The 24,109-nt window shown below is 41.8% G+C and overlaps 1 protein-coding gene across 1 annotated transcript in view; it reads right to left on the bottom strand.

Annotated features, from left to right (window-relative positions):
- The window catches only part of LOC115800593 (titin-like), a 107,843-nt gene that overhangs the window by 18,177 nt on the left and 65,557 nt on the right, over positions 1–24,109 (bottom strand). The window contains 25 exon segments of the mRNA XM_030758053.1: positions 49–188; positions 1,290–1,553; positions 1,766–2,032; positions 2,151–2,417; positions 2,582–2,708; positions 3,069–3,208; positions 3,291–3,560; positions 6,800–7,078; positions 7,163–7,561; positions 8,163–8,213; positions 10,906–10,941; positions 11,351–11,440; positions 12,488–12,589; positions 13,264–13,386; positions 14,715–14,780; positions 15,113–15,739; positions 17,748–17,819; positions 18,215–18,283; positions 19,286–19,330; positions 19,416–19,472; positions 19,862–19,888; positions 19,992–20,069; positions 21,203–21,567; positions 21,633–22,003; positions 22,160–22,240. Of these exon segments, the coding sequence (XP_030613913.1) occupies positions 49–188; positions 1,290–1,553; positions 1,766–2,032; positions 2,151–2,417; positions 2,582–2,708; positions 3,069–3,208; positions 3,291–3,560; positions 6,800–7,078; positions 7,163–7,561; positions 8,163–8,213; positions 10,906–10,941; positions 11,351–11,440; positions 12,488–12,589; positions 13,264–13,386; positions 14,715–14,780; positions 15,113–15,739; positions 17,748–17,819; positions 18,215–18,283; positions 19,286–19,330; positions 19,416–19,472; positions 19,862–19,888; positions 19,992–20,069; positions 21,203–21,567; positions 21,633–22,003; positions 22,160–22,240 (4,413 nt within the window).

The following is a 24,109-nucleotide window of genomic DNA, read 5'->3' as shown; positions in this document are numbered from 1 at the left end:
CGGTGAGGCGTTTGGGGATAAATAAATGTGATGAAGGAAAGTGCTCACAGAGGAAGGACTGAGCACTTCTCCATTCAGCTTCCACTGGCCGTGGACGTCGTCCTCGGAGATCTCCACTTCAAAACGAGCCGTTTCTCCATCAAACAACTCCACGCCATAAATCGGCCGAACGACCTTGATGTCACGTGCTTTGGTTTAAGTTTGGGAGAAAAAAAAACTGATCACAGTCTGAAAGTGCAGCAGTTGCAGTGTGTTTGTGTTGTTTCTGAAAGAACTTCCGAAAAGTGTTCACATTTTTTAATGTTTAGATAGCTTATCAATAGAAAATATCAGAAGTCAGAATAAATTGAAAGCTGCATATTTAAATTTGTTTTCTCAGATTTCCTATTTTATTCCCAAGTTCCTTTTATTTTTAAAAGGCGCTGACAGTCATTTATTTTAAACATCAGTGTTCACCTAGTTTTATCAGAAAATATTGATGTGAAACCACTTATCTGAGTAAATGGAAATAAGTTAGCGTTACCTGAATGAAGTAATCATTTTTAAAAGAACAGATAAGACAGACCTGTTAACTGTAAGGCCTCAGTCATGCAGGCCTACAGACCAGTCAGTGACTCCCCAGCAACCTCTGGTTCTTAGGGAAAAATTCCCACACTGGTTGGCGAGCGGTTGCTGCGTGAAATTACTTGTGATACCTTATATGGAGCGATTACTTTGGTTACTACCAGGTTGCCTGTAGCTTGGATGGAGGATACCACCAAACCCACCAACTGTGAAAAATGTGACACAAACTATGAATGTTCACCTTCAAAGTAAAAGTTGTGCCTTTTTTTAAACATGATGATTTCAGTGGTAAGGCGCAACTTTTACTTTGAAGTTGACCATTCTCCACTTCCGGTTTTCCTGCTGCTCAGTGAGTGACAGTGGGAATCTGCTGGTAACCAAAGCCATCACAAGGAGGAGAGCATTCACCGGCCGGTCTGGGAACAAACATTTTTCCCTAGCAACTGGAGTTTTCTGGGGCTCACAGACCGGTCTGTAGACCTGTGCGATTGAGGCCTGAGACACTGCTGGACCTCCCTGTGGGCTTACAGTTTCTTATGCTGAAACACGAGTGAAAGGATTTAGATTTAAATATGAGGAAATGTGACTTTTGAAAAGTAGACCTAAACTTCTGTCATGTTTTATGGTTTTAAAGTTATGACCTAATAACCTGTTAATCTCAGGGCACGTCTAACCTTTGACAGTTTTGCTGAAGTTAAAATAAAGGTAATCGTGTCACTGTTTACCTTCAATATTGATGCTGGCTGAGGTCTTGTCTGTTCCACAATCACATAAATATTTGCCTTTGTCGCTCAGTTCCACTTTCTTTAGGACCAGAGACCTGCGCGTGCCCTCTGACCTTATGACGACCATCTTCGAGGCGATGATTTCCTTCTCTTCGTGATACCAAACGACTGGGACGTCTTTGCTCAGTTCACAGTCCAGAGTCACCTCTTCTTTCTCGGTGGCTGAGTAATCCTGCAGCTTCACCACAAAGACGGGGTCGCCCTCTGGAGCAGAGCGACGGGGAGTCGTTTAGTTTTTTTATTACAAACAGTTTGTAGTTTTTCATATTCTTTCTCTGTGAAGAGCAGTCTTATAAATCAGTATATAAATAATATAATGCTTTTTATTGAGTATTACTGGCCAACACTTATTGTTCAGTAATCACACTACAGTGAAATGAAACAGAAGTGAGAAAGAAACGAGTGTGTGCAGTTACCTATGACCGTCAGTTTGGCCATGGAGTAAATTCCTTTGGCCTCTGCCTTAATCTGGCAGGTATCATTTAGATTCAGTGTCCTCATTTCTAGAGTGTGTTTCTTTCCTTCCACGTGTATGAGCACCGTTCGGCTCACGTGGAGTTTGACTTCGTTTCGGTACCAAACCACTGGTACGTTCTCGTGAGACAGCTCGAGATCAAAGCGTGCCGTGTTACCTTCTTTGACCGTTTGGTCCTGAAGCGGACGGACAAATTGCAGCCTCATGCCTGGAATACATCGAGTCAGTGCAGACAGACGTTGGCCACTTTACAGTCACAAACACTGAATGACCACACAGAGGAAACATGAACAACATGAAGCGTGGGGCTTCCGTCTGCCGCTTACCTTCTACCATCAGCTGAGCCGTTGATTTTTGGCCCAACACTTCAATCGTGTACTGAGCCTCATCATCAAACTCACAGCTGTTTATGATCAGCATGTGCTTCTTTCCATCATCAATTATTTCATATTTAGGACTTGGAGTTACAATCTCTGTCCCCCTGAACCATATGACCTTTGGCACATCCTTGGTGATGGTGCACTCAAACTTAGCCTGTTTCTTCTCAGGCACAGAAACGTCCTTCAGTGGGTCAACAAAGCCCATTTCGATTTCTGAGAGTTGCGAATGATTCGGCAATTAATAACAGAAGCAAAGACAGTACCACAGCTTTTCTTACCGTGTCTGTTCTGCAATACATCAGTTTTCCATGGCCAACAAATGCAGTGAGTTGCGACAGACAACAACAAAGAAAGGCTTATTTGCAGCAGATGTGTACCTTTGACAGTGAGCATAGCGCTGGTGACAGCATTCAGAGCCTGGTATGTCACTTCGCCGGCCTGATCCAACTGCACGTTTTTCAGTGTGAGGAAACGCTTTTTGCCTTCAGCTTTAATGTCACAGGTCTGAAAAACAAAATTAGGAAAAGACGAGTTTTAACACCAACATGTAGAATATACTTCTTTAAAAAATGTGGATACCGTTTCCATGAAGTCCTTTCTTTCTAGTAACGGCGTAAATGCAACTTCTCCGGTGGGTTTGTGAGTCATATTGTCTTTGCACAGTTTTAGTAACATACCATCACACAAGACAAAAGTGTAAGTCCTGATTTGCAATTTCAGGTTTTGTTTTGTTTTTTTACAAACTCAAATCACATAAACCAGAGGACTTACAGAAACCTTACATCACTGTCCCCACATTTTTAACTGCTGTCATAGCATGTAAGGGTAATTTACTCTGAGACCATTCATTCTGAAATATCTTACCGGAGATCTTGCCAACACCTGGCCTTTCAGTTTCCATTCACCAACTACATCATCCTCAGATATTTCAGTGTCAAAGTTGGCTTCTTCCTTCTCAACCACCTCCACACTGGAGAGTGGCTTCAGGATCTCAGCCTCACGCTCTGAAAGTGCCCAAAGAAATTACACTTTAAAGCTCTCTCTGTGGACGTGGTCCACGTCATTTTGTAATGCGGATAAACCAACCTCCAAGTGTCAGTTTGGCTGTGTATCTGCGATCCTCAACCTGAATGGTGTAGTCTGATACATCGTCGGGCTGGCAGTTATTGATGGCGAGCGTCATGTCCCTTCCATCTTTGTTGATCTCAACCTTGTCGGAGGGAGTAAGCTCGTTCTCTCCTTTGAACCACTTCCAGTTGGGAGTGTCCTTGAACAGCTCACATTTGAATGTAGCCTTTGCCTTTGGTTTCACGTGCTGGTCTCTCAGAGGCTTCACCAGCCAGTCTTTGATCATTTCTGAGGAGGAAGGCTTCACATTATTTTTGTTCCTACCCTGAGAAGCTGTTCAATGAGGCACATTATTTTGGTTACACGTGGTCTTAACAAGAAGTACAATCATGGGTCGATCACACCACAAAAAAAAAAAAATGGTGGTTGCTTGATGAGTGCATTGTTGTTGGGGATTTTTTTGCATTTGGAGACTAACTGCAAGTTCTGGCAACAGCTGTCACCCAGTGGCTGAGCGAGCAACACCTTTAACCTATGAGCAACTCGATTTGATCAAAAGGCAATTGCACAGGGAGGCAAACAGTCATGGTCTCACTCGGACTGACTGCAGGCACTCTCAGTCTGTCAGAGTCTGCAAATAATTGCCATCTCATTTAGGAATGCAGACAGATTGACCAACATGTGCAATCAATCTGGGTCAATTTGCATCGAGGGGGCTTCAACTCAGTTTGTTGACAACTGGTTGCGTACTGGTTATCTCCTGTATAAAGACGAGGTTGCCAATAGCCTCTGTCATTTTGCAGTTAAATTGCCATCCAGCAGCAACTACGTCACTATTTGTGGAAGAATTTCTGTTTCTGGCAGGACTATGAATGTAAGTAGCTAATGTGATTTGTGCTTATTATGAATTTCTATGTATGCAGACATAAATAACTAATCACCATACTATCACAAACAGACTGCATGAAATTGCCAACTTGACCACAATGAATTGCAAACTTACAGCAGACTGACTCTGTCTTATTGCTGTTTTCTTGCCATTTTGATGCATTATAGTCAGTTTAAAGATGACCCCCGCCTTTGAGCAGCCATTTCCATTTTTGGCGGAGCAATTAGATTGCACATGGTAGCAATAAATTTGGTCTCCAGTCATAGCATAAGGCAACTTAAACAGTGATCAACTTAAGCTTTAACCAGTGCAATAAATGCAAGATCTACTGTTAATGTTAAGCACCCTTAATAGACTCTTTTACTGTTTGTAAACAATGATGACGTAGGCAGCGATGCGCGCGCATTTTGGAAACGGAAATACGGTGGAGTTCAATAGCGTTTCAATCTACGAGAAGGGATTATCAACAAAAGATCGTGAAAACTACCTGCAAAAATTAATTTTGACCACCAGCAACCGACTCCGATCCCTGTGGTATGTTAGCAAGTGGCCCAGGATCCGTGGGCGGATATATACGTGTATTTGGTGGAGAAACCCAGCCTATACACCGGAGAGAAGTTGCAGCGCATATACGTCACTGGATGCTTAAAATTATGTTGTTTGCGGCCGTGTACCGAACACCAAATATCCTGACACAGACTCGGAGTTTTGTGTCTTGAAGGCAGAAGTTCTTCAAGTCAAAGACAAGGAAACAGGAGCGCTGTGTATGAGGCTCGGGTCACTGTGAACAAGTCAGAGAACTACGTCCTCACAGCGGATTGTACCTGCATGGCAGCGAGAGTACTTCATCAAACTGCTTTTCTAGCTTGTTAAGAGTTTTCTGACTGCAGATATTAGTGATTTACAATGAAAAAATATATATATACTGTTCCAGTCACACTGTGAGACTCGCTCAACCATTCATATGTGAGTCTGCTCAGACTCTTGACTGGCACTGCATTTTGTAATCTATAGTGTGATTAAATATTAATTTAAAAATCAGGACTCTCTGAGTCCAGCGATGCTCACCTGTAAACAGCCACACTACAGTTTAAAAGCCAAATAGCCTACCAGCTAATGCTGTTTACTTTAGATACCTGACATCCTGGTATAACCAATGGAAGATAAATAACTTTACGTGAGCATTTCTGATCCTCTCCTCAGTCCCGATCGTGTCCTCAGTCCAATTTTTATCAATACATTTGATGGCTTGCAGCCACAGACGCCTCCGTTTTCTCTCAGACAGCTGTGATCCCGTGGGATTCGGTACAACTTCAGTCCAGTTTTGGCAGAGCAGAAATTCTGACAGTCAAACACGCAACAGCAGACATTTTGATGCTGATATCACTTTTAAATCACGTTTAAACGCTGCACAGTCTCCTCGTTCTTATCGATTTGAATGGAGCAGCAGTTCACTTCCGTTACCAAAATGTGCGCGCATTCTTTGATGACATAGGCTGTAAATGGGTCTACTTAATATTTTAATTATTGAGAGACCATTTCAATTTAGACATGTCAGCCAGTGACTCATTTGGGAACAGTTCAACTAGTAGGTCCAATCAGCCTGAATGATCGATGGTACAATGACTTTCTATTCTACACGTGAGTTTGTGTCAAGTCAAACCTGATTTTTAACTTTTGTCTTCGGGGAAAAGGGCAATAAATGAATAAAGAAAAATAAATAAATAAAAGCGGACAGGGAAAACTGAATCAATAAGTCACGTGACTCGCAGCTGAGCCGGGTGGTGTAATGTTATGTTCCTTACAGCTGATCCCGTCTAGTGCTCAACGTTACATGAACTGCACCCGCGCCGTTCAAACACATTAACACGGAAGCTAAAACAGAAGAACACGCCGGAGGAGCGTTTGGCTCTGGAAGTCTGTGCAGCATCTAAAATACTGGAGAGGCAGCGGGAAGAGGACCCGCTTCTAATGCCTCTGTTACACATGGACATCACAGATACAGAGGTCACTGTCTGCTCGCTGCCAACACTGATGTGACGGTGCTCTGACGGTTGTTGTTGTTTACGTGTGGTGTTTAGCGGCTGAGATCGCGCTGGTTTAGTGGTCGTCGTATTTCTTTGTAAATTGATTTGGTTTATAGTTGTAAATGTTTATTTGTAGTCCGTAGGTGTTTAATTATTCGGCTAATGTTATGCTTTGGAGGGATGGCTATGAGATGTCATAATCGAGGTTGTCTGGTTTTATACCCCGGTGAATTTTATGTATAGTGAAGATACAAGAGGTCATTTTAAACAGGCTATATTTTAAAAGGAGTATTTTTCTAGGAGTGTATTTTTCTATGGGAGTATTTATGTGTATTGTAGGTGGTGTACTTATATTTATACTAAGCAGTGTGCCTGGGCTTATGTTGATTGTTTGTATTTGTGTCTTTTTAAAGATTTTCCACCTCATTACTTCACTACCAAGGTGACTGTATGTTATCCCTTGTAACTTCAAAATAAAAGAGGATTTTTGTTGTGAAGTAATCCTGAGTGGAGTCCAGTTATCTTAAACTCTAGTAGTTGTCATCCTTTTTTCGAATTTGAGACACTGAACTGTCTTATTTCATTGCTACTTTACACGGCTGACTTCTTACCAATAACTTTGACATTGGTTGTAGTCTTGACATCCTCCTGTCCATCTACCTCACAGGTGTAGGCGCCACCATCTTCATCAGTGGAGTTCTGGATGGTCACGGCGTGCTGCATGCCAATGACATTAATAGCCACTTTTCCAGCCTTTGTCTTCAGGACTTGACCATTACGCTTCCAGACAACATCCCTTTCTTTGTTCAGCTCACAGGTGAGGTACATTGGCTGACCCTTAATACATGTTGTCTCTGGTTCCAGTTCCTTCAACCATTTCACAGGCAGCTCTGTGTGGAAATTATTAAAAAGGTGTTTTCAGATATTTCAAATATATTTTTTATATTTATGTTGAATTAAAAAAAAATGTTTACCTTCAACAATCAACTTCGCTGTACATGTTACTTCCTTGCCTGCATTCTTAGCTACACATGTGTAGTCTCCAGTGTCAGACAGCTGGACATCAATAATGTGCAACTTGCGATCTTTGCCATCAGATGTAAACTTGTGCTTGGGGCCTTCACGCAAGTTGCTGCCATCTTTCATCCATGAAGTGATGGCAGTGGAAGGTGAGACCTCACACTCAAACACCGCAGAGGACCCGATGGACTCGGCTTCCTGCAGCACAATGTCCTTAAGCTTCTTGATGAACTTCAATGGGACAGCTTTGAGCTTGAATCCTCCAAACGGTTCCTCTGGAGGTGATGGGCCTTTTCCACCTGGCCTCAGGCCCCGGCCCCTGCCACCATCTCCAGGAGATGGAGTTTGTCTTGCTGCAACATCAGATACAAAAACTCATCTAATTAATTCAGATATTGGGGTAAGTGAAGAATTCAACAGCAGCGTATTTAAGAACCTTGAGCTGCCTGCTGCGATTTAAACATCAGTCTGCTAAACTTTGCTTTAAATCAATAGAGTTTAGTGTTAAAGGAGCACAAAAAATTAGATTCTGTTGACTAAAAATCATGCAGAATGAACAACAAATCCCACAGAACATATATGGAAATTTTCAGCAAGTACAAAACAACATGATACGTCACATGATAATTAAAACATGCACTTTCAGGATAACCTGATCACAACTCTAAATATTTAAATGGTTCAATTTTTAATGTCCAAGATTAGATGATGTTATGAAATCAGCTTCAAATGATTATTACAAAAACACTGGTGTCAATCAGAAATGAGCTCTTAATTCAAAATTAAAAGCTTAAAATATAACATGTTTTTGGTTTTATTGCAGAAAACAAGAAATAAAAACAACAATTTATGCTCGACAACTGTGAATGAAATGAGTTAAACTGATTCAAACATCATCACGTTTAAAGAACAAAAGGTTTGCACTGATGTGGGCTAATGTTAGTGAGCTCTCACCCCCAAATCCTCGGCCTCGGCCTTTTGGTGGCTCTTCTGTTGGTTTTCCATCTGGACAAGAAACGGTAAGATAAGCTTTAAGCTTCACTGCGAGAGGTCGCTGCTGATTCAAACATTCCAGCAGAAACCAAGATATCAGCAAACATTCAAGATCATATCTGTATCTGTGCATATCACAGTTGGAAATTTAAGTACAAACATGAAGATGATGAAGATGGAAGAGAAATGGAAGATGCTCAGAAAACAGTTGCAGAGAATGATGTAAATGTCTTGGTGAAGACAAGCACCAAATGACTGATGACACAATGGAGGACAGACTTAAGATCATGGACAACATGAGAACATCACAGTGGACAGATGGATGGATGGACAGACAAATACATGAGCTTCAGATGAACAAATAGATCAAGTGATTAAAAAAAAACGGATGTGATGAGGATTAGATGAATCATTGGAGATGGGATGAGGAAATTCCAGAGTCATCAGCTGGAAGAGTTCACCAGCCTTCTTCTCACCTCTCTTGGCACCAGGCATGCCTGGAGTCTCCAGCGCCCCATCCACCCCTTCACCTTCCCAGTCTTCTGGTGGAACCAGCTCCCAGCCCCAGGCCTCCTCATCCTCTTCACCTATGATTTCTTCACTCTCCTCTTCAAACACCTCTTCCTCTGGCTGTGTTTTCACTCGCTTCATCTGCACAGCTCCGGGAGAGATTTCCTTCACCAGAGGGATCCGCTCTTTATCTGGTTTTTCAGGTTCTGGTGATGGCTTTTTAGGCACTTTTTTGAGTGTCACAGATTCAGTGGAGTCTTTTGGTGAAACAGTCTTGGGAATCCTTTTGACTTTTTCACCACTTGGTATCTTCTCAATGGGAATTTGCTCCAGTTCATTTGACTTAATCTTATCAACCTTGGGTGATGCGATCTTTTTTAGCTCGACCTTTTTCAGCTGCTCAGTAGGCTTGAGGGTCTTTTCCTCTTCTACCTTATCTTTACTGACTCTGGGTGAAGGAGTCTTCTTGATTTCAATGCCTTTCTTCAGGGCATCTGCTTGTTTTTGAGGACCTGCTCTCTCCTCTTCTTTCTTTGCCATCACTTCTTTCTGACCTGGAGGGCTGGTTTTCTTGGCTGGAACAGCTGGCTTCTCCTTCTCCTTAGGTATTTCATCATCTTTTTTAGGTGTTGTAGTCTTTTCAGCTTTCTTAAATTGTTCCTTCAGGTCTTTAGTAGCTTGACTGGGTACTTTTGTGTCCATAGGCTTCTTCCTCTCTTCTCCTGTTGCTTTTTCTGACTTTTCTTCAGGCTTGGTGATTTTAGTGAAAGGTTTCAGCACAGCCTGCTCTTTCTCTTTATCTGGTGTAGAAATTATTCTAGGTTTTCCACGAAGCTTGTCGGCCGTTGTAGATTCTTCATCTTTGGGTACTTGATCAACCTTTTTCTTCTGTGGGATTTCCTTTTGGTCTTTGTTGATATCTGGAGATGTATCGTGAATCGTCAGGGGAGCATCCTCACTTTTTTTGTGTTTTACAGCAGCGGCAGGTTGCTCTCTGTGTGGCACTTCACTGCTTATGAAAGGAGTACGCTCAGCATCTGTTTTTGCCTCAGCTTCTTTCTTCACTTTTGGAGGTTCACCTACCTCCTGTTTTTGAGGTTTTTGGAATGGTTTCAGTGTAACTACTTCTTGGTCCTTGTCCTTCTTTGGCAGTTTCTTTATTTTCTTTTTACTTAAATCTGACCCAGGCTCTTCTTCTTTTGGTGCTTTTGGGGTTCTTACCCATCTCGATTTTTCATCTTCTGCCTCCAGTTTTTCAGGCTCCTCTGGAAGCTCGAGTTCAGATGTCTCCTCAGCTGCTGTGAAGACTCGCTTCGTTCTCTCAAGAGTTATTAACTCTCGATCCTCTCTATCGTGAAGTTTCTGAATCGTTAGTTCTGTATCATAATGCCTTGTCATTTCAACGTTATGAGTTATGACTTCTTTCTCAGGCTCTTTCGGTTTAGGTGGTACCTTTTTTAGTTTGATCGTTTGTAGTTCTTCATGTGATTTCACTGATTTTTCACGTGGCTTCAGTTTTACTGATTCTTTTTGCTCATCTGATTTTGGAAGTTTAGTTATCTTCTTCTTTGAGACACTTGGAGGCTCAGGTGCCTCCTCTTTCTGAGGTTTCGAGGTTCTTGTCCATCCCTCAGGCTCTGGTTTTTGTCCAGCTGTAACAGTTTCCATTTCTTCAAAATGGCTTAACTGAACTGTTTCCTCCTCTGCAGTGAAGACTCGTTCAGTTCTGCCAAGTGTGATTACCTCCCGGTCCTCTCTATCGTGAAGCCCATGAACTGTTAGTTCTGGATCACGATGCTTCGTTACTTCTGCTTTATGAGTTACAACTTGTTTCTCTGGCTCTGGAGGTTTCACTGGAACCTTCTTCAGCTTAATGACCTCTTGTTCTGGGTCTTTCTCTTTTGGTATTCTGGTGAACTTACTCTTCAGCTTAGGGGATTCTGGTGCTTTTGCCTCCTGAGCAGGAATCTTATCCTTTTGCTTAGGAGGTGGCACTGTGGTTTGGGCAGCAAATACACCTTTTATAATATCACCATATGAACACAGAGAAGCCTCAATAATTTCTCTGACATTTATACAACACAGAACTCACATGGTTTGCACATGTAGATGAAAATTATAGATCCTCTAAAAAAGTGAAGGAATTTATACTGTTTTTGGCTTTTGCAAATAAATAAGTTAAGATTTTGCATACCTTTTGTTGGTCCAGGTGCTGAAACTGGTTCTTTGTCTGCAAAAATTAAATAAGATCATTATAAGTACAAACAATTCAAAGAGTGTTTGACAAAAGGCTTACTCAAAGCCAAAGAGAGGTTTTATTTTTTAGGTTGGTTTTATTGTTTTCAGTTTTAGTGGAATAATTGGCAGAGAAACGGTGAGCTTTGAAAGCAGTGACTTCATCAGCTCTTTAACATGGTGTTTGTACGATGCATCCGGTTGTTTAGAAAAGCGTTTAAAAGGTTATTTGGCTTCAGAAGACGTGGATTATATAAAAGTATGGAAGCAGACTGTAGTGTATAGAAACAGACCAACAGATTTAAACAGAAAACATGTTTTAAAATAAAAGCTCAGCTTGGTTTTTATGAAGATTGAAGCTGTTACATTAAAGCAGAAGACAAACGTAAAAGAACAGACGTTACCTTCAGGTGGAGAGATTTCCTTTGATACAGGAGCTGGTTCAGCCTTTGTGGCTGGTGCAGGAAGTTCCTTCTCCAAAGGTGCACCTTCAGCTACAAGAATGCCAACATGATTAAATCACTGGCAAAGATCTGGTCAACAAGCAACAACTGACAGACTGATGAACGAAACAGACAAAATTAAGAATACACTGTTATGACACAACAGATTTCTCTGAGGCAGGACTAACACGACAGTAAAGAGGATTAATAATAACCAGAAGAAACTACCTGCAGGGGGAGCCACTCTTTCTGCTGGTGGCTTTGTTGTTGGTGGAGGCAGCTTCTTTTCCTCTATAGGAGACACTTAGAAGTATAAAATACCAAGGGTTATGACCAAAATGCAGAAGATATGACAGTAACAACAAATTGGAACAGACAGATAACAGAATCAAGATGTTAGGAAGGAAGAAAAGCTCACATGGACATAATAAATCAATAAATGGGAAGTAACTCCATTGGGAACAGAGTCAGACAACATGGAGGATTGTTATAGTAACAAACCAAAGAAGTACCTGCAGGAGGAGCAGCTTTGGCTGCAGGAGCAGCAGGAGCCAAAGGCTTTGGAGCAGATGGTTTCTTTTCCTCTGAAGAAATAATCATAATACAAGATGCCAAGATCATGACCAAGATTACCACATGGTCAGTAGTTACATAAATTGATGCACTGAAACAGTACAAGAGAAGACTAACAGAAGAAAAGAACACATGAGGTGCTTACCGCCCACCAAAGGAAACACAACAGAGAGACAACCGTTTACAGCAACATACAAAACTGGGTGAAGCAACTACCTGCAGGAGGAGCAACTTTCTGTGCAGGGGGAGCAGGAGCAGGTGAAGGCTTTGGTGCTGGTGCAGATGGTTTCTTCTCCTCTGGGAGAGACACTTTAGAAATATAAGATGCCAAAATCACGACCAAGAAAACAATAAGCTTGGTCAATGCAAACTGGCACACAATAAATACATTTAAAAAACAAACAAAAACATGGAAATCTGACTTAGACAGGAGAGACAAACAATTGGATGTGAAGATAAAAAAGAAAAACGTCTGGCCTATTAAGAATTAGCAAAGATGAAGAACATCCAAACTGAACAGACTACCTGCAGGGGGAGCCACTTTCTGTTCAGGAGCAGGTGGAGGAGGTGGTGCAGGTGAAGGCTTTGGTGCTGGTGCAGATGGTTTCTTCTCTTCTGGGGGAGACACTTTAGGAATACAAGATGCCAAGGTCACGACCAAGAAACAACACAGTCAACCAAGACTGACTAAAGAAAGATGTTTTAGACACACTACTCCAAACCTCACAGACAAGCAGACGCAGTGACAGAGATAAAGATGTGAAAGAAAGAAAGATGTGAAGAAGTAAATATCTCAGCGGTAAAAGAGGTTAAGATGCCAAGACTGGCTCTTTGGAAATGACATACACTGTAGAGCATCATTAAAACAAGAGCACCACTGAGTGGGTGTTTTGGATTTGTAACGAGGAGGGGGGGGGGGGGGGGGGGGGGGGCATCAAAATGCTGTTATAGTAAAGTCAGTGAACAAGTGTGTCAGGTTTGATGGGTCTACCTGGAGCAGTATGCACCTGTGGTGTGAATCTGAACATTCTAGGTCAATGTTCTCGAATTATGGCCAACATCAAAGTTTTTGTGGGACAGCTGACCCCGCTAACCCCACCAACGCTGACGACCCTGCTGACACTAAGTCTATAACAATAGCTCAACTTTTTTTCATTGAAACAGCTGTGCTAAAAACTAATATTGACTCAGGTTTTCTTGTTAATCAAGATGATACTGAATATGAGTACAAGAGGTGAGTGAAAATAAAGTTTAAGACAGGATGATCTTATGGCAATCATGAGCCTGTATGGCTCAAATACCTGCATCAAGAGTCTGTTGCTCAATCTTCTGTGCTGCCTTCATCGCTTTCTTGTCATCTACTCTTGTTGGTGGAGGTTTAGTTGGAGTAGTTTTTGCTTCCTCAGAGGAAGATGGAGAGATTTCTTCTTGGACAGGAAAACTCAATGATTGAATTTCTTGCTTAACTTGAGATGTTTTAGCTGGAGCACTCATGGCTGTAGGAATAGATTTTTTGGGTGGAGTCATTTCTTCAAGGGACAGATCTTCTATTAGGCCAAAGACTGCTTTGGAAAGTGTGGGGGAGCTCTTTTTTACTGGCAGAACGGATTTCTTTGTTGGAGAAATTACTTCCTCTGAACAGCATCTCTCCTCAGGTGCAGGAATCTGAGCTGGGATCACAGGATCCCTACTTGCTTTACTTAGTGCATATTCTGATACGAGAGTTGGTTTGTCCAGAGGCAGAATATCTTCATGACATACATTTATGGCAGCTTTAGGAGTTTTCACAATATTTTCACTTGAAGACTCCATTTTAGGAGAAGCTGCTGCTGCAGGATGAGAGAGAGTGGTATGAGGAACACCTGGTTTAACTTCAACGGACCCATCATGTTTCAAAAAAATGACTTCTGTAAGTGCTCTGGGCTTCTTTGACATGGCGACCTTTTCAGATTTAATAAGTTCCTCCATGGAAGAGACTTCCTGCATTTCTTCACGTTGTATTGATCTAGTAACTCTCGTCTGTGTGTGTGCTGTAGGGAGCTCAGCCTCTCTGGGCTTTCTTTCTTGATTTGTTTTCTTGTAAGCCTCTTTTTTTGATGCGACACCAACATCGGGAGAAGCAACTTCTTTCTGCAAACGATGAGGCATTTCAGGTGGAGGTGTGGCATCTTGTTCAGTGAGAGGATGGGCAGACCCCTTTGTTGGAGAAACAGACCTCAGAGACATTTCTTTCTTCATGTCCTCAGGTTTGTAAGGTTCAGTGCACTCCAGTTTTTCAGCCTTGTAATCAGTTTTTGATGTCTCTGTAATTTCTACCTGATGAGCTTCTCTGTATGATATGGAAATCTCCTCCTTTGCTTTTTCAATTTGTTGCATTATCTCCATTTTCAAAATGGTTTCTTCTCTTGCAGTTGACTCTTTGAGCCTGACTCCTCCTTCATATGTGTTGACTTGCTGTTTCCTGTACCCAGCTTCTTTAAGAGAAATCCTTTCTTCAGGAACCTTTTCTGCAGGAGACTCCTTTTTGCCTTCTGCCCCAACTGTTGGCTTAAGATCAGTCTTCAGGGGAACTGGGATAAGTTTTAAGATTTCACCCAAGAGAGAAGAAATGCACCATGGAGCGGTGGCCGAGACAGAAACACGACATACACAAGAAAAACCATTAAGACACAAAAATAGAGATTTTAGTGTGGTATATATTCAGCTAAGCCCCTTACTTTACTATAATACTATGAGTATTATACATTTCTACCTCTTTGCTGTGGGATTTCTATGGACTTTGGCTGGTCTTCTACTTTTCCAGAACCAATTACCTCATCTGGTTTTAGAGACAGACACACCTAGTCACATTCTAAGAAATTCATGAATATGCTGATAGAGCACCATACAGCACCTTTGAAAAGTTTATGCATACCTTTGATTGGTGTACCTGCCTCCAACTTTGGTTTAGCTAGAGCTGTTGGCATCCCCCTCTGTTTGACTGTTTTGGTATTTGATATGAAGTGACAAACCGTGAACACAGAGGACAACACATAAACCATGAAGACTTAGCTTAAAGACTTAAAAAACAAACAAAAAAATAGGTCAAGATTAATTAGTAGTAGTAAGTGGTTATAAGACCACCCAAATGGTGTTTGCAGACATATCTACCTTGTTGTTGAGACTTTTTGGCCTGCGGTATTTGTTTTGGTGTTTCCAAATGTTGTGGTTTTGTGGCGACTTCTAGCTCTTTCACTGGGTCTGCTGGACGTTCTGTAACCATTTTCTGTACTGCTGGAGCCTTCTGTGGTTCTTCCACAACCATTTTTGCTACCTCTGGAAGTTTGTTCATCATTTCTGGAACAATTTTTGGTGGTTCAGGAGCCTTCTTTGGTGGTTCAGGAGCCTTTTTTGGTGGTTCAGGAGCCTTTTTTGGTTCCTCAGGAGCCTTCTTTGATGGTTCAGGAACCTTCTTTGGTTCCTCAGGAGCCTTCTTTGGTGCTTCAGGAGCCTTCTTTGGTGCTTCAGGAACCTTCTTTGGTGCTTCAGGAGCCTTCTTTGGTGCTTCAGGAACCTTCTGTGGTGCTTCAGGAACCTTCTGTGGTGTTTCAGGAACCTTCTTTATTTCTTCTAGTACTTTCTTAGGTTCTTCTGGAAACCTTTTTGGCACTTCAGCAATCTTTGTTTCTTCAAGAAGTTTCTTGTTTTTTCCCGGAGCTTCCAGTGGTTCATTTGCTTCCTGTTCATGTTCACCAGGCAGCAGATATGGGTTTCTTTGTGGTTCATGTATCTTTGGTTCTAAAACAACTTAAAAGAACATTTATTTAATGTTTAAGATAATTTTCTTTTATCAAAAATAGTCACACTCTAACGAGTGCTTAGCATATTGAAAGATATTCATGGAAGATATTCCAGAAAAGCAGAAGTTATACCGATCAAAATAAAACAAACCAGCACAACAAAGCAACCTATCAAACTATTTTCATTACCTTTAACTGGGATATCTTCAGCTTTTGGTGGAGTAACTTTGAGTGCAGATGGTTGGGGTGCATGTTCTTCTGGTCTTGGTATTTCTTGCACTTAAGAGAAGATTATGTATTTTTTTAACCAGCAGCTAACAATTAAGATTGACACTGAATCAAAGATACACTCTTAACGAGTGAATTCAGAGTAGGAAAGAAGATATTAGAGAAAAAGCAGCAACACAACTCTGGTCAACAATCTATACCTTCAACTGGAACAGATTCCGGTGATGGCGAAACAATGACTGCAGTTGGTTGAAGAGCAGGTTCTTCTGGCTTTGGTGGTTCTGTTGCTTTAAAGGAAAAAATACATATGGTGTGTATGTTCAGTAACCTACTGGCATTAACATTAAAGTCCACTCTATCGAGTGCTTAGAGGAATAGAGAATCACAGTACATTAAACACACAACGCAGTCTTGTTATTTGTAAAGAGTCAGTGTCACACATGAAAGAATCCAAAGAGTGGAAATGACGCTGTCCTTTCAGCGCCTTTTGTTCTGAGAGCATCAGCCTTTGTTGGAGTAATCGTGGCTGAACTGTGGCTTCCACTGGTTTGTGTACAGCTGGTACTTTGGACAACATTAATATGTTTCAGTTTTTACTCTTTTACTTATCCTAAAGTTATTCTAAGATTAAGACGTGTTAGCTTGTTATTCGTACACCAAAGCTATGCAATCATATTTTTAGTCTGTAAAGTGTTTTTTAAATATGCTGTATCCAAACACTCAAAAACTATGTGCGGTCTACACCGGAGACAATGTTAATGCGTAAAGTTCCAGATCAAGAGGTTAGCAGCAAAGGACGTTCATGATACATGAACAATAAACGTATTTATTGCATTACCTCTCAGTTTAGGGGCCTCTGGTGTTTTCTTGGCAGGTTCAGCTTTCGGTTCTTTGGGTTCAGGCTTAATTTGAGCCACTTTAGGCTCAGGTACCGTTGGTTTCTGAGGTTCCACTCCAGGCTCTGAAGGAAACAGTTTTGGTGTTGCTGGTTTGGGTTGGTAGAAGTTTTTCAAGTTTAACAAAGAAATATTACTGCCATTTAACACAGGAAACATACAATTTTAAGAGTTTAGGGCCAAAGAGGAGGACATGACAACACATGAAACACATAAAAACTGACCAATCAACTGCTGATGATCAGCAAGAACACAATGCTCTTTATGCATTGTAAGAACAACAAGAAAACACTTCAGACAACATTCAAACTGGAAAATCTAAGAAATATTAATTAGATCTGAAAGATGTTGAGAAGATAAAATCTGAATATAACACCCTTTCATATTTGTGTTCTAATGTTCAAAACTGTTGACTGAAACTGTTAATATAGTGTAAATATTCAAAATAATGTTATATACATGTATAGGTATGTTTGTATAAAATCATGATGTTCTCTGGTAAAGGTGAACATCATGTAATTTGCATTAGTCACATAAACAGTTAAGAACTCACAAACACATAAAATAAGATTTTTCTTAAATCACTCCATAATGAACATTACCTTCTGGAGCTGCAGGTTCCTCTCGCTGCAGTGGAGCAGGAGCAGCAACTTCAGCCTTCTTTGCTTCAGGTACTTTAAAATATTATCATGCATTTCAGTGTCTGACCACAGTAAATCCTAACATCAAGGTTTCTTTATTATTAGATGTTGAAGAAAAAATAAAGAATGGACATAATCAACATGACTAAAGAAAAGATCTAACATACCAACAAGACACATGATACACAAATAAAAAGACGTTACAAAAGTGATAAAAAGAAGAACAGGTATTTGTAGGTACCTTTGACCGGAGGTGGAGGTGGAGCTTCGGGCTCCGAGGGTTTCTCCTCTGGCATCCTGTAAATCTCAGGAACTTGAAAGATCAAGAAAGGTGACATTAAAACTATTTCAGCCAACCTCTACTCTCTGCCATATCTACGGCATGAAAAGCTCCAGTGAGGGTTAATGAGAGCATCACAACGGTAAGGCAAGTGAAGAATAGTAAAGAACCATGAAGAGGAAAGATAATCGCAGACAGATGAGACCAAAACATGATTCACAAGAAAACAGGTAACATGCAGAAGCATGAAAGTAAAACTTTAGAGGAAGAACAGCTTCCATAAGCAGCAGTTGTTGGTTGAAGCATTTTAAGTGGAATTTAAGTGGACAGACAATCAGCAGCCAGCCGATCGGCAATAATGAGCAGCGGCTTCAATACGTTTCAGCTACAAGCTTTGCAAACAGCCAGAAGCCCGTCTGCAGGTTTACCTTCAGGGGTTTCTCCTCTGACCTCGACCTGAGTCCTCTCAACAATTTCTTCAACAGGTTTTTTCTCTTCTGGTGAAGAAAAAAATTAATAGACTTAGAAAAAAACAGACTGCTGCAGGTCTCCAAGCATCAAAGTTACTAAAGATGAAATGAAGGCGTTCTAATGACAACAACCAGTGAAGAAACAGGAAGACAAGTGTGGGCAACACCAGAGAAAACACAACAGCAGTTCAGACTCACAAAGAACACAAACACATTGAAAGGAATGACAGTGTGATAACAGTCAGAGTGAATCTGATACCTGTGACGGTCGAGTACTGAACCGAGACCGTCTCTTCTTCGTGTGTCAGGCTTTGAAATGCTACAGCGGACCATTGAAGCATATTCAGCTATTAGACAGCAGATATTTCATCACTGCACGTTCATATTTGTGCAGATGAGGATCATGTGGAGCCATCATGGGAATATTTTAGATAAAACTCAATAATTCTGAATTTATTGATGCAACAAATCAAACTAACAATTTGAGGTAAAATAATCCAATTTTAATATGAAAATTTTGTCTAATTTTTTTAACTTAACCGATCTGATATCAAATAATTAAAAAGCTGATGTGTTTTTATGTGGGCAGTGAAAGAACGGCAGCGAGCGCTGTCAGAATTAGATTTTTAAACAGGATGTTTATATTTCTGACTGAGGGTGTGATTAAAATCATAATGATATTTTGACTCAGTTTCTGGGAATGATATGAGTAAAAAAACATTAACACCTTTAAACTTGCTGATTTTTAAATCATTAATCATCATTAATGTTTTTTAAAGTCATAATCCTCTTCTGCACACCTGTTTAAAATCATAAAGTTCATTTATATTGAGATAACAGTTGGTCTATAAGTGAATGTTCAAAATAAGCACACAGTTATTCAGGATAAAGGTTAAAGGAGGAGGAGGATGATGATGATGATGGTTTAATGTGAGTTTAATGCAGAAAATCAGTCTTCCACATTTCTTCACGCAAGTTCCAGAAACGAGTAGAGTTAGTGCTGATTTTAGAAAGTGAGGGTCGCCGTACCTTTCACTTCCGTTCTCTCCTCAAAGTGATAAAATTCGGAGGAATCTTGTGATAGAAAACGATTCGGTGAGCGACAGAAGCCGAGCGCAGTCATTGAAGTTAAAATTAGTTCAAACTGTCCCAGACTCACCTCTGGAAACGAGCGCAGACGCTGCCTCTGACACGTGAACCGATGTGTCGGGGATATCTATAGGTTCAGCCACAAACACTTTATTATTATTATTATTAAAGTGTATAATGAAAAGATTTTTGTTTCGACAGTAAAACTCAACACTTCTTCAGGAATGTGTGAGATGTGTCACTGTGACTGTTATCAAAACGTACAGAAAGTGAAGGTTTCGTTGGCTGTGGTCGGCTGCACTGCACAAACTAATGAGGAGATTCGCAAACTGTGAAATCCAGGAGAAATTCATCCTGATTCACTAAAATCTGACCAGTACTCTGAGAGGAGTCGTGAAAGTGACCGATATGACCTCAAGCTCACTGTAAAAACGTTAATCCCTGATGTAAGCCTGCAGGTGAAGACGTGTTCAGTTTTACTGTCATTTATTTGCTGTGCTTTTTGAAAATACTCACCCTGAGGAACCCTCCCTAACCCAATTTCTGTGAAAGGAAAAGTATAGAATCATTACTGCAGCTGCTCGCGCTGATGACATCACATTGATGACATCACACCGATGTCAGTAATGTCTAAAAATGCACAGACCTTTGCCTGACAGGTAAAGCTCGGCCGTGCTTCGAGCTTCTCCCATTGGCTCGAGGCGAGCAATCACGGAGTACACGCCTGATGGGGCGGAAATATTTCACGTTTTTTAGGTCAAACTTTCAACCAAAACACTGCAGAAGAAATGAGAGGAAAGGCCGGCCACACCAGAGACTGATGCTATCCCTGAGAGAATCTTTACTCCTCACAGTATCCTGTTCGCTTCGCTGAATGATAAAGTACTGGGAAAATCTCAGCATTCAATAACTGTGTGTGTGTGTGACTCTAAATGAAACTGAGTCTCTGCTGTGCAGCTGAAACTGATGAAACTGGACTCAGATATGAATGCTGGCTGCATCATGGTGAGAAGTTACTCGTCAGCAGGGTTAATGAAGAGGCGGTTCTGTTTGATATGATGGTGTAACCGTACCTTTACTCAGATTTCACATCTTTCCATGAAGTCTGTGCAACTAAGACAAACTTTAACAGGTTAACGTAAATGTCTTCTTTTGGTCTTTCACGTACTAAACCATTTTTAAAGGGGATCTATTCTCCTCATTTCCAGCTTTATGTTTTTAAAAACTCTTAATTATTTTTACTTTATTGTTTATTTTATGCAGGTCATCTTCTGTCTGGAAAAAAAAAAGACATTTCTGCTGCTTTCTTTTTAAGGCCCCTCCCCCTGAAAGCACCCTTTCTCCTGATTGGCTGAATCCAGAAGCATGAAGAGGGGTAGTGTTTGAGAACTTCACTGTGTGTGCCGCTGAATGCAGCTCACTGTTAAAGTACAGAAAGGTGTCGAAGAGTATTTAGAAGGATTACGTCTGTTTGCACCAGTGTTCTTTGGCCATGCTTCACATGAACCTCTGAAACTGGAACATGACAGACACTGAGGAGAAGCAGACCCGGGGTGGCTCAGTGGGTGAGCAGGTGGCCATGAACACCACATGGCTGTGGGTTCGAACCATGGCCCTTAGCTGCGTCTCTTCCCCTATGTCTCTCTCTCCTCATTGAACACTATCTATAAAAGGCCAAAAAAGCAGAATATGTCCCCTTTAAACACTTCATCACCCGTAGAGCTAAAATTATTCAAAGGACAATTAAAACAAGTTGTTAATGTTTTAAGTGTTATTTCCTCAAATATAAAAATATTGGTTTGTTTATTAGAACAGTGTCTCCTGAAGAAAATGCAGTAACTGTGCTGATTAACAAACCTTCATCCTCTGAAGTTACGTTGCAGATTGTCATAAAGTGCCGTCGCCCTTCAGTCCTGAAGTTATATTTTGGGCTTTCTTTAAGCTCCCACGAGTCTTTGTACCATGTGACCGTAGCGTTGTCGAAGGACAACTCGCACTCGAAGGTGGCAGAGTGGCGTTCGTTGACCTCAATGCTTCGGATGCTTTTAGTGAACTGAATTTGATCGGCTAAAACCAGACAATAAGAGTGAGCTTCTGATTTATCCATTTTAAATTTAAAGATCTGATGTCACTGCTTAAGTGTTTAAGGCTCCTGTTTGGAGCTGTTTCTAAAATTAGATTCAGTATAAAATGAAAACAGAAAAACACAAAACTCAAAGCTACTGGAGAACCGTGAGGTTCACAGAGGTCATTCTGAGTCCTGTTAGTTCTGACTCATCCTGCTTACCTGTCTTGTAAGAAGCTCCTAATAATAAAATAGAAGAGTTGGACGTGAGGACGTGTTACAGACACGCAGAGACAGAACATCAAGCTCAAACACTGAGTCTTACCTGTGACAGTGAGTTTGGCGTTGGAGATGTGAGGACCACACACCACACGGTAGTTGCCTTCATCTTTCACCTGGCAGTTCTTGATTTTCAGATAATGGCGGTCCCCCACACTGCTGATGTCGTACTTGTCACTCTTGTCCAGTTTCTGGGTGCCCTTGTACCAGGTGAGAGTAATCTCTGGGTAGTTGATCTTAATCTGGCACTCAAAGGTGGCACTGTGGTTCTCAGTGATTGTTTGGTCAGTGATATCCTCCATCACAGAGACGGGCTGAGCATGAAACAAAAAACATTTCATCAACAGCTGAAGTCGACTTTTGTCACAGTTGATTATCATATGAAAACTGACCAAAGTCTCCATATTCTATATTTAAACATGATCTGTTTACTTTTTCTGCTGGCCTGAATATTTTGGTGGTGTTTTTACCTCCATGCTGACGCGTCCCTCGAGCTGCTCAATGAGCCGTGCCATGTCCTCCTCTTCAACCCGACCCCCACGCTCGACCTCCTGCAAAAGGACAGCTTTGAGTCTGTTGTTCAGTTACTCCAGGAGACAAGATGGTGACATCATCACCATGTTCAAATTACTCTCTGGGACAGATGAGTATATAGAAAATGCTTGCTTGGCCTTGTCTTTGCCTTATTTGCCTTTACTTTATTTGTCTATGTGAACTATGTTCAGCTGCTCTCTTGACTATAAGAATTTCAATTCAATTCTATTTTATTTATACAGCACCAAATCATAACAGAAGTCACCTCAAGGCACTTTATATTGTAACGTAAGACCCTACAATTTTAGAAAGAAAACTCAACAATCAGGGCAGCACAGTGGCGCGGTTAGAATACCATCCTGGGTTTGATTCCACCTTGGCCCAGGCCCCTCCCTCCCTCTCTGTTCTCCACGTGTCTGCGTGGGTTTTCTCCGGGTACTCCGGTTTCCTCCCACAGTCCATAGACATGCACTTACTGGGGTTAGGTTAATTGTTCACTCTAAATTGCCCATAGGTGTGGATGTTGTTTGTCTCTCTGTGTTGGCCCTGCGACAGGCTGGCGACCTGTACAGGTTGTACCCTGCCTCTCGCCCCATGTCAGCTAGGATAGGCTCCAGCCCAGCCCGCGACCCTAACTCCTCAACTGGCTCCTCGATGTAGAGGAGTAGCGGCCCCCCCCCCGAGTGACTGCACTCCTCACCCTAAGGAAGAGGCCAGCCACCCTTTTGAGGGAGCTCATTTACCTCACTTATATCCACATACCCTCATAGGTGGTGTAGGGATGTACGTTGACCAGTAAATCAACAGCTTCACTTTCACGCTCAGCTCTCTCTTCACCATGATGGACCGGTGCGGCGTCCACATCACTGCAGATGCAACCCCAATATGTCTGTCAATCTCCCACTCCTTTCTCCTGTCACTCATGAACAAGACCCTGAGATACTGAAACTCCTCCACCTGGGGCAGCAACTCGTCCCTGAGCTGGAGTGGGCCCTACACCCTTTTCCAGCTGAGAACCATTCCCTCAGACTTAGACCCCTTTTCCGATGCTGGGGTTCTGGTGCCAATGCTGGTGCCCGTGCTGTTCCCAAAAGAACCGGCAAAAAGCTTAGGAACAGGCCCGCATTTTCACCACGCATGCGAACCGCTCCTTTACGTATGAGTGTGGGTGGGTCCTCATCTGGACACGCTCCCCTGTTTTGTGCTGTGAACACATTTTACGGTCCAAACCAAACTACTGAAGCATCTGTGTGCAGCACGGAGGGAAACACAGACAGAAAATATGAGCAAGACAACAAGTACGCACTTTGTGTCCTTTTATCTGTGATATGAACTGATAAAAAGCAGCAAGTTCAGCCTTAGAGCCCAACCTAATTCACAGCCGTGAAAATTGCTTTGCTTTTCTCATGTAATACACATGTAATATGGTAGAAAACTTGATGTTGAGACGGCAAAGTCACGCCCTTCTGCTGCTTTCATCACATGTTCTTGGTTCCAGACCAGCTAGTTTGCAGGGCCCGAGCTGAACCCGTTTTTTCGGCCGAGCACTGAGTGCATTCCTGGTGGAAAAACCGCTGAAAGCAGCAGGCCCCGACATCATACCAGGACGGGTACTAAAGGAATGTGCTGATCAGCTGGCGGAGGTTTTCACAGACATCTTTAACACATCGCTGAATCAGGCTGTGGTACCAACATGCCTGAAGACTGCCACAATCATACCGGTGCCCAAAAGCCCACATTCTCCTCCCTCGATGACTACCGGCCTGTAGCACTCACCCCAATCATAATGAAGTGCTTTGAGAGGCTGGTAAAGGACCACATTACCTCCAGGCTCCCTCCCACATTCGACCCATACCAGTTTGCCTACCGCCCAAATCGTTCCACAG

This window comes from Archocentrus centrarchus, chromosome 21, assembly GCF_007364275.1.
Source record: "Archocentrus centrarchus isolate MPI-CPG fArcCen1 chromosome 21, fArcCen1, whole genome shotgun sequence".
NCBI classification, from domain to species: Eukaryota; Metazoa; Chordata; class Actinopteri; order Cichliformes; family Cichlidae; genus Archocentrus; species Archocentrus centrarchus.
This window is presented reverse-complemented; position numbering and strand designations above follow the sequence as displayed.